Genomic DNA, 14,614 nt, shown 5'->3' on the forward strand with positions numbered 1-14,614 from the left:
GGAAATTTTGATCCCCTGGGTTGGTCACATAGCACAGCACATCGCACAGCACATCATATCGCACACAAGCGCCTTGCTTTTTGTCTCCGTTAAAGAGTAGCAGCTGCGGCCGGGATTCCATCCCACATCCCTGGGCAAAGTATTTGAGCGCCCTAACCATGGCAGCACTAATGCGGGGCGTGGTAGCTTTCGTTAAATGCCATATAGGAAAAATTTGAAAAAAAAATTAAAGGTGTATAATGTAGTATTTTATAAAGCATTGTTTAAAGGTGGCCAAAAAATGAAGCCACAAAGGACAATATCTGCAGGAAAATCAGCGCTTTAGCATTACTTACAATTAACTTGTTTTTCTTTTCCTTGCGGAGTTCAACAAAATGCAGAAAGTTTGTTTTTTTTTTGTACAAATTTCGCACACTGTAAACATATATTTTACGATGCAGTATTGGGCATTGAGGACCACCCAGACACAACTCCTGAAGGTAAGCACGTTTGCTGATTCAATGCAACCTTTCAAAAAGTTTGGCGCACCCTTTGCCGCGTTTTTTACTTTACTGTAATGTAATGATCTATTTTTGTGCCTCCACCGACAAATCATAGTGTTTATTTATTTTATTAGACTGGTAAGTGTTTGTCAACTGTTCAATTTGTGCTGTGTTACAGGCGTGCGGATTCCTAGTTGGCTCTCGTTCTATTTAATAGTCTATATTCTTCCTTATCGCTTTGTTCCCTCAAAACCCAAATCAAAGTTTCGTCTGAAATCTCAAGTTTAAGCAGTAATTTCCAAGCAAACCTAAAACGACTTTCCTATGAAAAAAAAATAAGCCTTTTTTTAAGCAATTTTTCCCCGGATATTTTATGGCGTCATTCGATTTTCTCAGACCATTGTACGGACCAGTCGGTTGAAACCCGTACAGTGCCAACAATGGCAACGTGAACAGTACAGCTGCACAGTGCAGCAGTGCTCTCCGGCTGCCCAGCGCCGAGAAAGAAACCATTTTGCAGATTGTTGCGCGGGATGTAACCTCATAGACGCATTGTCCATGCAGTAAGATACAGGAGTGCCGACTCCGCTGTTGGGAAAGACGTAATTTTGCTACATCAATGAATTTTTTGTGGCGATTCGGATATATGGCGCTCGGATTTGTCATCGACTAGGGTGTCTCGATGCGCGCGACTTCCCCCGTCTAGCGCGCATCGAGGCACTCTGGTGAAGCGTTCACCAGCGAACGCTGGTGAAGCGTTCCGCCGGTGATCCTCTGCTGTGGCGGTTCCGTGGCGCCGCGTCCGTCGTCTGCGTCATGTCGTTGCATCAACGGGGGCGTTTCAACATGAAATTGGAGTTCCTCGTTTCGATAGTAAACCTGTACTGGTGTGTCGTCCTTTGCCTGCGTCACCGCTCGCATTTAATCCTTGCCATCGCGTTTGTCGTTTGCTTCATACAGCATGCCTGCCGCGCCCGGCTGCTGACTTCATATATGCGCAAGTTCCCATGCATACAACGCGTTTCACTTTCTCTGTCTTTTCTTTTGCGCTCTATGGAGAGCTGTCCGGTAAGTGTTATTCCTAATATTAGATTGCAAGCAGCGCACGGTTTTTCTTTTCTTTTACGATACCGTGATTCACAACTAACGACAAAACTTCATCACTTACCTTGTGGTTTATAAAGGTTTATATACATGACCATTGAAATAACGGTGCACAGTATCTGCCTCCCACCCGTCTTCGCGTCGTACGCCGCACCGCCTCTATAACGGTGATCTCGTGGAATGGCTTGCCGTCTGTATTTTCCTTTAAATTCATGCTGTCGGATACAAGCAGGCGACAAAAAAATGAAAGAGCACTGAAGAATATGCATTGAAGTAATCCGAAAGCACGGATGCTGCTTTTGGTTGCTGCCGTTGCTTCTATCTACTTAATTCACTTCACGTTTACCAATTTTTGTCTTCGGTACTTTCAATCTGCGCGCCAATCCCTTCCTATGCCATTTATCAGCTTTACCGGCGGTTGCGTGACGTACCATTCTTTATGTAAAATAATTCACTTCTTGTTTATCCTTTTAAGCATTTAGTATTTCCAAATTGTGCGCCAACGCCTTCCTATGCACTTTTTCGTCTCATTTCAGGCTGCGTGACGTCACACCATTTACGTCTCTCTGATTGACTGACTTAATTATTTTAGTCCTTGGTACATTCAATTGGCGCGCCAATTCCTTCCTATGCCTTTTATCGCTCGACTTGAGGTTGCGTGATGTCAGCCTAATTGACTGATTTATTTGACTGTTTAGAATTTATACATATGGATGCTACCCTAATTGACTGACTTAACTATTTTAGTATTTGATACAATCTAATATTGCGCCAAGCCATTGGCTATTGATACCATTTTTGCTTTTACTTTTACATTTTTGCCTGTATAATAACCTAAATACTTATTGGCCTAATTATTTTTGGACACAACATTACGTGACCCTCTATCGATTGACACCACTCATTAACCTCTACTGGACTGGGCCTAGCAAGAGCGCTCCTAGCCACGCCAGTGCCCGCTTCTCCGTCTATATCGGCTGGTGATGACGCTGTTTTTATATATAGAGAGCATTACTCCACAACAACACAACATGGGTTAAAACCCAGATGATTCCGAGATGCGTGATCCATTAACTTAGGCTTGTGCAGCAACACTTCCATTCTCGGAAGCCAATCCTGCACTTGGTCGTTTTTCTTGAAAACATCAATAACACTCGCAAAGGCTTCTCGAAAATATTGCCATATTTTTCTTGCATCAATGTCTGCATACCTGAAAATCATTCTAGATCGCCAGCTACTGTGCAGGTCCAAAAATATGATCATGTCCAGCGGTAGCCCATCATCATTTTAAATTGGCAGAAATCGAATTCCGAATACATCCAAGGATAGGTCTTTTTTAATTGTTCGTTATGGAATGTCGAAAAAGATAGTCTTCCAAACAGTCTAAGAAAACGTGTTCGATAGTTTCCAGCTTGCAGCATATGAAGCAGTGATTTTCCCAAGGTACAAAAAACCCTTCAATTCTAAGTAATGTTCTGTATTTTAAAGTCTGATTATAACGTTAGCAATAAAGAAAGAAACGGGCGTGTCGCAGAGGGAGGGAGGTTCGATTGCCGGTTGAGGAGGAGTCGCAGTCCTCTTAAGAGTTGCTAGGCAACGCTGGCAGAGCTTGGCGACGGGGCTGCGCAGCTAGCCTTGGCTGTGATGTCATGCGCATGCGCAGAATTAGACTATGTCGAGCCAGGCGACGCTGCGGTCTGACACGAATAGTGAAGCTTTCGCTTCAGAAAGAAAAGGGCACTGCTGAAGCGTTAGCTTACAATATTTTCCTAAACGTATACAAGTTGACATACACGCAACGGGGATCATGATTCCATTTGTGCGTTTTCTGGCTAGCAGACGACGCGCAAAGTTACCGCTTCGTCTGCTCGTAACCCGTGGCCGCGACACTTGCACGGTCGCTAGGATCGGCCCGGGGGAATTTCGTTTCGCGACAGTGTCGAGAAATGGCTCGACGATTAAACTAGTAGGCGAAAGCGTTTAGGCTCTTATCGTTGTTAGCTGGAGCTGTCGGCAGAAGGTGTCACGCTTTTAAGAGCAAGAGTTAAAAGTCAAATAATAAACGTTGCCTCCACCGGGAATCGAAACTCCATCTCTTGGATCCCCAGCCGAGCGCCTTACCACTGCGCCACGCCGCGGATTCCTTTTTGTTAAACATAATATTTATTACCGGAAACAATATGCTATGTGCATGGAATATGTACAAATTATTTAAAAAGAGTACGAAATCAACGCGATGCACAATATGACACACTAAGTGAAGGTCTAAATAAGAGACAGTGTAGAACACATCAATAAAGTGGTTACTTTCGGGGTTCAAAGTCAGTCTGTGCATGCAATCCTTTTAAATGAACAATCATCCTAAAGATGTGATCTTTTGTAGATTCACAATTTCTGTCTATCATGCTCGTTTTCCAAAGGCCTTGTAATCCAATTAGAAAGAACATGTCTAAAGGCTTTTCAACAAATGGCAATGCAGTGACATATGTAGAGAATGCGGTGTCGAATCAAGTCTTTTTTTCATTGTGCACTGCAAAATATCCAAGGACAATATTGCATCTTTACAATCAATGAAACCGTGCTCAATAGTGTCCGGAGAGTGATAAAGAAGGTAAAGGCGTCTAAGACAAAGGCCCGAACGCTGGCGACTGATCTCAGGTGTGGCGGCTCGAACTGCTGTGGACCGGTGTCAAACGCGTACTGACTGTCGGTTGACCTTGAGGGGTGGAAATTGGAAAAAGGGGAATCGCACCTCGCACCTCCACGAGAAAATGTAACGAGTACCAAGCAGCAAATACTGAACGGATCAGTTCTACACCCTACACTCAGATTCGTCCTGTTTTCCATCGATTCCGAAAGGCACGCGGCAGTATTTCCTCAGCAGTATACAAATAATGGCATATATTACCCGTCTATAAAGTAAAACCTTTATTGTTTTTTCACAGCAAATAATCACAACAAGCCACACACTCTGAATGTGAACATTTATTTGAGAGATACAGTCTAATGTAATTCGCGTTCAGTTGAAAGCATTTCATTATATTGTAGGGCAGGCATTCGGCTCTGAAATGTTCAGCGCCTGCCACTTAAGAAAGACAACGACAGCCCTGCTAGGTCTTCTACGGCTGATCGCTGCATGTTCTATGCATTGTTAGCGGTGTAGCGCCCATTCCAAGGGCCCTTATTACAAGTGGTGGAGGTGACAGCTATCCCCAAATAGTGAAACTCAGCAACAGAGCAATGCCTACACTTTCCGCGGTGCCGGTGGATTGGCCCGTTAATTGGGCTCCGAGGCGCCAAGATAATGACATTAACGTCGTCTATCGCTATCGCCATAAGCATGACGATGCGGATGCTCTCGCACGTTCTCCCCTGCCGTCTGTATCCACTCCTGTTATATTCGTCCTGCATCTCACCGAAATGTGCATCGATATTGCTTCCGAACAACGCAAAGATGCATGAATCGCTTCGCTCCTGGATTTATTATCTGGCCGATCGCCACAACCTCTTTGCCGTGATCTCATCGCCAGGCTCACTATTTCTCCATCAGAGACAGTTCCTTCCCTGTAAGAATTACCTCCCGGATGGTTGAAAGTGGCTGCTAGTTATTCCGAGCTACCTGCGCTTTGTAGTATGCTCCCACGACAACTGCGATCCACAATATTTCACGCAGACTTATTGAAAACCTTCACTCGCCTGCGCCAGCGTTACTACTGGCATGGGATGTACCGTCATGTTCGCCGGTTCATCCAGTCCTGCCCGGAATATTAGTTATAAAAGACCACCTCGCCAGACCGCCGCTCCTCTGCAGCCTCTAATCGGTCCAGCCCAGCCCTTTGAGAGTAAAAGACCACCTCGCCAGACCGCCGCTCCTCTGCAGCCGCTAATCGGTCCAGCCTAGCCCTTTGAGTGTAAAAGACCACCTCGCCAGACCGCCGCTCCTCTGCAGCCGCTAATCGGTCCAGCCTAGCCCTTTGAGTGTAAAAGACCACCTCGCCAGACCGCCGCTCCTCTGGAGCCGCTAATCAGTCCAGCCCAGCCCTTTGAGCATGTGCCAGTTTACCTGTACGGCCCTCTTTCTAACACATCAATATGAAATTGCTGGATAATCGTTGCCATTGATCATCTCACACGCTCAGCAAAATGTCAATTTTGCCTTCTGATGCATCCCACGAAATTACCTCCTTCATCCTCCATGATATCATTCTTTGTCACGGGGCTCCCAATGAGTTGCTGAGTGACAGAGATGATCCTCTGTGAATTTATCGGGGCCCTGCTTGAGAATGCAAAACCGGTCACTGACAATGTATATTTATTTCCGGCTGCTGAAAGTGGGACCCCGTTCTTCCGTTGGTCACCTTTGCCTATAGCTCTGCCACTGACATCAACCCGGCATTGACCCAAAGCAAGAAAGACCAGATTCGCAGTCTTCTTCGAAGCTACAGGGAGCGCTTCTCGTGATCATCGAACATACGACAAACACCACTGGCCAAGCACCGGAAGAACATGCCCGACCTGTGCGCCAAAGCTCTTATCGTGTATCGCCGCGAGAACGCTAGGCCATACGCGATCAAGTTGAGTAAATGCTGCGTGATGACGTAATCCTGCCATCGAACAGCCCCTTGGCGGCACTAGTCGTGTTGGTGAAGAAAGACTGCACACTACGCTTCTGTGTTGATTGCCGCCGCTTGAATAGCATAACAAAGAAGGATTTCTACCCGCTTCCCCGCATTGACGACACTCTCGACCGGCTCTGCAATGCAAGGTACTTCTCATCGATGGACCTGAAGAGCGGATATTGGCAAATTGAGGTCGACGAAAGAGATCGCGGGAAGAGCGCATTCGTCACACCGGACTGCCTTTTTGAGTTCAAGGTGATGCCATTTGGCCTCTGCTCCGCACCAGCCACGTTTCAATGAGTAATGGCACAGTCCTGGCAGTCTTGAAGTGGCAAATGTGTTTGGAATATTGGTCGATGTTGTTGTCTTCGCGTCAAACTTTGAAGTCCACCTAAAACGATTGCAGACAGTGATGGAACCCATCAAATCATCGGGACTAACGCTAAAAGCAGAGAAGTGCTACTTCGCCTACGAATAACTGCGGTTCCTAGGTCACATAGTTAGCAAGGATGGTGTTCGTCCAGACCCAGAGAAAACAGCTGCAATAACCTTTTCCCACCGCCTATCGACAACAAAGCTGTGGGCCGATACCTTGGGTTGTGCGCTTATTATCGACGATTTGTCAGAAACTTTTCGCGCGTCGCCGAACCGTAGACGCAGCTCACAAATGCTGACGTACCTTTTAAATGGGAAGCACTGCAAGGAGAAGCCTTTGGCGAACTCAAGCGCCGCCTGCAGTGCCCTCCTGTACTTGGCCACTTTGATGAAAACACCGAGACCGAAATTCACACCGACGTGAGCAGTGTGTGCCTAGGAGCCGTTCTCGTCCAGAAGAGTGCCCGACAGGAGAACGTAACCGCTTACGCTAGCAGTCCCTAACAAAAGCCGAAGTCAATTACTCGACGACCGGGAAGAAGTGCCTCGCGATCATCTGGGCCACTTCTAAGTTTCGTCCATACCTATACAGTCGACCATTCAAGTTGGTAAGCGACCATCACGCGCTCTCCAGGCTGGCTAATTTGAAACAACCCTCTGGCCGATTTGCCAGATGGAGCCTACAACTTCAAGAATTTGACTTGACTGTAATCTATAAGTCGGGCCGGAAGCATTCCGATGAAGACTGCTTATCACACGCTCCTGTAGACGCTCCCCCAAAGAACGATGATGACGACGCCTTTTTGGGACCGGCAAGTGCCAGCGGTTTCGCAGAACAGCGATTATACCCTGAGATGAAAGCGCTAGCCCTTTACTTAGAAGTAAAGACCGCTTCCCTCCTTGTGTATTCAGGCGACATTTATCATCGTTCGCGTTAAGCAATGGCCTCCTCGTAAAGAACTTCGCACTCAACAGGACCACGCAACTCCTTGCAGTGCCTAAAAACCTCCGGCAGGAAATTCTGCACGTGTTGCATGATGAGCCCACAGCAGACCATTTCGGATATGCACGCACGTTGCGTCAAATCCAGGAGAAGTACTACTGGCCGCGACTGTCTGCCGCAGTTTCCCATTACGTGAAAACATGTCGTGAGTTCCAACCACTCAAGACGCCGCCTATCAGACCAGCAGGACTACTAAACCCAATTCCGACCCCAGACCTGCCCTTTCAACAAATTGGGATGGATCTCCACGGCCCCTTTCCAGCTTCGTCTATGGGCAACAAGTGAATCACCGTGGCCACTGACTACCTTACCCGTTACGCCGAAGCAAAAACACTGCTCAATGGTACCGCGGCCGAAGTTGCCAAACATTTTGCCGAACAAATTCTCTTGCGACCCGGCGCCCCAGAAGTGCACATCACGAACAGGGGAACGGTGTTTACGGCAGAGTTGATGCAAGCCATTCTGGAATACAGTCATGCAAGCCAACGATGAACAACTGCGAGCAACTGCGAAGTCTTATTACGCGCGTTAATGAATACGTGGTGTTTAAACATTGTAATGCTTCTATTTAAGTTCCTTTGTTTATTTTTGAACATCGAGGCGATGTTTTTTTTCAGGGGGAAATAACTCCGCGAAACCTTCAAAACTGTATTTGCTGTTAACAGCCGCCGGCCTGCGGCCTTATCACTGTGATTCCGGCACGCGTATCAATTCTGTATCCCGTGTTTGTTCATACTCGTTGTCGCAATACGACGCGTTATCATTTTCTTTGTCGCAAACGATGCGCCGAGATCTGTCTCGAAGATTCCGATCACTTGCATTTGTTTCTACAATGTTCCAGGTTTTGTAGTAGCAGTTTACGGCGTAATCTAGATTGTTCCGAGGAGCCTTTAAATGTAGCGTTGAGGAGTGTGACGGGGATTCTCTGTTCGACGATCGACGAGCACGTTTGTTGCTATCGCCGCCGCCGAGTTGCTTAGTTCGTTTGCGGGCGCAAGTAAGCCCAATAAAAAGTTAATTTCAGTACCATCAAGCCTGTGTCGTCTTCTGGTGTCAACGGCCCTGTCACTATTACGTGACGATATATATATATATATATATATATATATATATATATATATATATATATATATATATATATATATATATATATATTGAGTGCCTCAGCTAATGCATCCAATGTTTTAAAATTAGGGACAGCCCTAGCACAGCTACACTAATTATGAGCTGTTCATTGTCACCTATGCTAATCTGCAGTATTTATTTTGTTGAGAAATGTTAAATATACAGTAAAAGTAATTACCGATTATTTAATTATTGCTTGAGATAAGAAGTTGTTATGGAGAAGTAGCTATTCTCTAAAAACATCTAGCTACGTTGTTTCCATCGAAGTATTACTTACAAAGTTTCTTTTTAATGATCCGAAAACCGTGCTTGGAGCAATGAATAATTTCTCTCCTGACCATGGCGCCACGTTAAAGCCCCAAGATGAGTCAAATGTAATGAAAAATGCGTTTATGTTCCATGATTGAACTGGTTGTACGCACTTGGCGAATCATTTAAAATAGCAGCTGTCACATGACAGCATTTTTTGAAGGCCTATAGAGAGGGCGGCAAAAGCAGAGCGTGCTGGAAGCAACGCAGCTACAACGTAGGGAAAGCTACTTTTTTTTTCGAAATGATCCACACATCTATTTCTAAGTAACATTTTAAATATTACTGATTTGTTTTTACTAAATAATTAACCACGATGACGAAATAAATGCTAGAGAATAACCCAGTATACTCTGAGCAGCTCTGATTTGGTTTTACTTTGCTTCCGTTGAGAGTATTTTCTGACCTACATATATATATATATATATATATATAAAGTATGCTGAGGCACGCCTAATAAAATGACTAGGTTTTAGACTGGTCCACAGTAGAAAAGCTTAAACGGAAAAACTGTCATGTTTTGAAGCGCACGGCAACATCGTTTATCAGTATATGTTCTGTATCAGAGTGCTCTGATAGCCGCAAATCTGTCTCTTTCACAGGGTATTGTATATATAGAGATAGACACATAGACTACATGTCCGGTGTTAATACATGATTGAAGACCAACTGGCCCGCAGTCTTAACTCTCAGCCTTGTGATATTCTTTGGGCAGCATTTTTGGTCGTGGGTCGTAAAAGTAAGCCACATATATCGTTTTGCTGTGCAGTCTGCACTGTCTCTGTATTCCGATAAAGCATTTAACGTATCTCTCCCCGACGTTTTAGGGGAATGTATAATACACATAAAGCTCTTAATTAAAATACTGAGTAAGAATGAATCGCGCTTTTTGCTAATTATTCTCCTTTTTGAGGGTTTATATCAATTATTGAAGTATTTTTGATGCAGGACCGGGCCTTGACGATATGACGGACTCTGACTCCGCAGGTAAGCACTCTTGAATGCCTGTAATGTAACCTTTCACTGGGTTCGATGCGGCATGTGCCACGTTTTGAAATGCTCTGTAAGAGTGCACCGTCACTAATACTCTTTCACAAAGAAGTGGAATGAGTGTAACTGCTCTCAGTGGCATGTTATGGGGTGCTACGTCTTCCGCAACCAGTGACGTTGTTCTTTTTACGCCAGTATACGCTGGCTTCCAAAGAGGTGCTCCACTTGAAATAAATATACAACTCTCTTTCGAGTTAAAAAAAAAGCTAAATTATCTTGGTTTCGTAGCGTACATAAAGAATTATTAGAAATAAAGCAGTAGACTTCTGCTTCTGAAAAAATATTGGGCTTCGTGAAATAAAGCGAGGTGCACCGATGTTTACGGCATTATTCGTTTTGCAGAGTCCACTCTCAACTTCCGCAGAGGAGTGGCCCATCGAATATCAACAATTTCCACAGGCAGAGTATAGAGGGAGATTGGAGAGCGAGAGTGTATAGGATTGGAGGAAAGAAAGGACGGTTTAGGGAAACATTCGATGTCACTTCTACGAAAAAGAAAGAAATGCAGATAAAAAAGTACCGCTAAGCACGAGATACCAAGGAGACGGAAACATTGTTATCAAGGCTCGGAATAGGAAGCGGAGAGCACAAAAATGATTACATGGTCTCGCGGAATGGTAAACAAAAAGAATAAAACATATTCGGCAGAAATACTTAGGGATTTTCATCTGCGTGGAAGCTTCGTAAATCCCGGGCGATATGTATTTGAGTAAGCTTTTCGACATGTTTTATAAATTCATTCTGTCCCTGTTATTTTCTTTTTTTTTTGTATTTTTGTATTGTACGTAGACTCCTATACTCCGCGCCGCATCTGAGAGCCGTAAACTGTATTATGTCGCCTTGAGATCAGGCATATTTAGGTACATATGTCGCCGTCCGAACAACTGTGTTTAATACAGGCTTACAAGCTTCGAGCTTGTAAGCCTGTAAGCTTGTAAGCCTGCAGACGCGTAAGCAGAAAGAACCAGCCAGCACGTTTAGGGCCCGTGACGACTGTATGTCTAGCCAATTGACTGCTTTAGTGACCATGCGTTTTTCACCCAAAAATTATGTATAGAGTCTGGACTGACTTATAGTTATATTATTTTGTATTGGAAGTGTGCGTCCGTTTTATCTAGGACAGAAGGAAAGGTTCTTATGGTAATATCACGAATCGGAATACACCCACTGCCGGGCAAAGGCATCTACATTACCACTCCAATTAACTGGGTATAGCTCCAGAGACGTACACTTGGCTTGAAAAGCTACCCCTAATCTCTTCTAGCGCCTAGTACTTTGCCGCCCTAAGCTACGCTTTGATTCCGTTGGAATCCAGTCTGTCACCATTAGATACCACCGGTGCCTTCCCTGCACATTACATGTCGCGCTCACGGCTATTCCTTTTTGCTGATTTCTTCTGAATTGTCTTTACATCGTACTTATGCTCTGACTCAGAGGGTGGTACTGCTAATTTCAAAAACTGGTGAATGCATCTCTGTAAACAAACTTTATTGGTAAAGAGTATTCAATGTGGGCTTAGTATCAGACAGCTCTATGCTATTTTATAAGCATGAAGCTTTAGGGAATTTAGATACCTTTTAGCAAATAAAGTGGCTCTAAAACTGACGAAAGAAATTATCTCAAAGCTGTTGTGGACGCATCGACGATAGCTGGAAGGTTCTCCATTTTGTTCCCTGTTGTCATGTGAACCGGCCGTTTCGACCATAGTTGCGAAAGTATATTTCTTTAGCACCGAACTTGAATAGGATACAGATGTCGGCATGAAGGAGATGATGCATTATCTTTGCAGGACATGGACAAGGAGGAAATGAGCATGGAGCAAGCACAGGAGGTAAACATGTCATGTAATAAATACAACCTAAAAATATTCTAGACAATTCTGGTAGAGCACATCGGCATATTTGCATTTTGACAGGGATTTACACGACACTATGATGCTGCAGTGGGCCGACCTATGTATTTTACTACGATGTGGTGATCACCCCAATATAGATCCGTTTTGCTTTTAATGACCATTCGGAAAAACAAGGGCGAAACCTTTAATTTCCTTTTTTTTCTGCATTTCATTCGAGTACATACACTCCAAGAACCGCAAACCAAACCTGGAACTTTCATCTCAAAAGGAATGTTAATTATTCTAAATGCTGACTACTTTCTGAAGCGATAAGAATTCCTTCTAGAAGCAGTATAGCTGCCTTCTATCAAGGCGTATTGGCGCATATTTTCCTACTGCTGCGGAATGCTCTGCTGTGAGCAACTCTCAAATTTGACTTCAAATTATATCCGTGCTTGCGAATTGGTGTCCAAAACCCTTAATGTATTAGCGCACTCGAGCCATGCTCTTAAGGGCTAAAGTAAACATCTCCAACGTTTCTTAGAGTCCTCAAAGTGAACCCTTTTTTGCTATTTCTTTTTCATTCCGTTCTTTACCCCTTACTTCAGAGTCTTTAATACACATGTCAACCTTTTTCACTCGCACTTTCCTTACCTCCCTCACGGCATGGTTAGAGTGCACACTAAAATGCGGAAAATTTGCTACTGGCTTTGGGAGGTTTAAAGCACGCACATTTAAATCGACCACACATGACACCGCATTTACTGCGCTTTTTCTTCATACTGCCGCGAACCGTTCTGTTTGCTGTTTTATCTCGATCTTTTTCTACTGCTTTTAAATCGAGCGCTGACGCTGAAACGGGCATTCTTAGTTCGACAACCGACGAGCACGTTTGCTGTTATTGGCGCCGCCAATTCATTTAGTTATATTGGAGGCACAAGTCACCCAAATAAATGGTTTCATTCAAGTGCTACGCTAGCGTCGTCATTTACGGCTACCGGAATCGTCGCCACTACGTGACAATAAGCATTTAGTAGCAAATATTGCATGCCCATGTTAGAATGCCTCGTTCTGCTGTGAACGCCTTGTTTGTCCACCCTTGTATTTGTCGAGCACCTTCTAGCACTGCGGGCTTGCTGTTAGCAGGTGCAAGTATGGTCTTAAGACACCACCAGTGGTCCGATGCGCATCATGGTGCTGCATGTTAATAGCGCGAACAAGAAACACAGGACAAGATAAAAGGAAGCCACATTACAAGCGCTTGTACTGTGGCTTCCTTTTACCTTGTCCTGTGTCTTCTTGTTCGCGCAGTTCAAATTAATAATGGATGTTTACCAACTCGCCCAACAAAGTATCTTGGTAAACAAATACCGCTTTTACACTCATGCAAAAAGTAGAGATACATTCATCACATGAGATGTTTCGAAGAGCAAAGTTCTACTGAACATCGGTATTACGTCGAATTCGGTTCGCTCCCAGCCGACAGGAGCTAGCGGAAGATTTACATATACTCCTTGGGAAACAACACGATAGTATTGATCATTATCATCTGCGCGTGTCTATCTGTATCATGTATAGCTAAAGTTCCACATTATAAGACTCGTTTTTCGTATTGCAGCTGGAATCTTTGCTGAAGCACTGCTGCTAAGGCATCTGAAACGTTGTTTTTAGTATTTCCGCTAAGCTTTTTTACTTCTTCTTTGCAGCAGCTGCCAGCATGTGTCCTTATCACTGCCAGTGTAGAGCAAGGACCAAATTTGCGCTTTTGTTTTTGCATGATCGCATCGAGAAATTCGCCTTTATCACTTTCTTTGTAGCACGGGGTTCTCGTAGATTAATCTGGAATTATTTCAGGTGAGCACAACTGCTTCCGTATCATTCCGCGCTCTTCCTTTCTCTTGGCTGGTTTATCTAAATATTTCTGCTACGACTTTAAATTCAGCGCTACCGCGAATAGCGGGCGTCCGTAGGTCGACGACCACTGAGTACATATTCCACTATCGCCGCCGCCGATTCGTTAAGTGCTTTTGCGGGCGCATGTCAGCCCCCTTTTTCCGGATTCCTCCTACAAGCCAATATAACAGCCATGTCAATGCCTCCCGAATACCTGCCAACAGTCCACCGCGCCAGCCACCGACCTAAAAGCTCAACGGCTCCAACCCGATCATGAGCTACTACTGAACACCCCCCCCCCCCCTTCCTGCTGAACTCGGAAGAAAGATCCTGCTGCGACTATGGCTCAACCCACAGCACTGGATCAACTTTTTATTCACGAGTAGTCCTGACAGTCCCCCTTTACAACGGCACCTCAGGACAAGATCTAGCCTATTGGCTGAATCAGTATGTCGGAATTTCCTCATTTACACATTCACACGATGCACTGAAGCACTGAAAAGCCTACTTTGTATTAGACGATGCAGCCCGTAATTTTTATGAGAATCAGTAGTCTTCTCTCACGACACGAGAAGACTGTAAGAGAGAGCTGCTCAGCGTGTTCACAAGCCTTGGGAGAAAAGCGTGACCGGAAAGGCTTTTCCTTACTCATCCAACTGAGTCCGTCCTAAATTTAGTCTAAGAAGTGAAGCTCTTCTTTTATAGCGCTGACATCAACATGACAAAGGACACGTCAGTTTCTTGATGTGAAGTGCTCAGGGTCCCTAGTTCGTGCTTCGTGAGGAACTCACCAAGAAACATGGGCAAACTCGAAAGAGAA

The 14,614-nt window shown here is 44.7% G+C and overlaps 1 protein-coding gene across 25 annotated transcripts in view; it reads left to right on the forward strand.

Moving 5' to 3' along the window:
• LOC146195028 (uncharacterized) overlaps nucleotides 1-14,614 on the forward strand; it is a 413,834-nt gene that overhangs the window by 331,268 nt on the left and 67,952 nt on the right. For 19 of the 25 annotated variants that reach the window (XM_084597638.1, XM_084597655.1, XM_084597631.1 and 16 more), the window contains 3 exons: nucleotides 441-479; nucleotides 9,966-10,004; nucleotides 11,857-11,898. In XM_084597638.1, the coding sequence (XP_084453764.1) occupies nucleotides 441-479; nucleotides 9,966-10,004; nucleotides 11,857-11,898 (120 nt within the window). The remainder of the gene's footprint in view (nucleotides 1-440; nucleotides 480-9,965; nucleotides 10,005-11,856; nucleotides 11,899-14,614) is intronic. The other 6 variants (XM_084597634.1, XM_084597649.1, XM_084597653.1 and 3 more) reach the window with 2 other exon arrangements.

This window comes from Amblyomma maculatum, chromosome 3 (assembly GCF_055883805.1).
Source record: "Amblyomma maculatum isolate TAMU_Amacu chromosome 3, ASM5588380v1, whole genome shotgun sequence".
Classification (NCBI taxonomy): Eukaryota; Metazoa; Arthropoda; class Arachnida; order Ixodida; family Ixodidae; genus Amblyomma; species Amblyomma maculatum.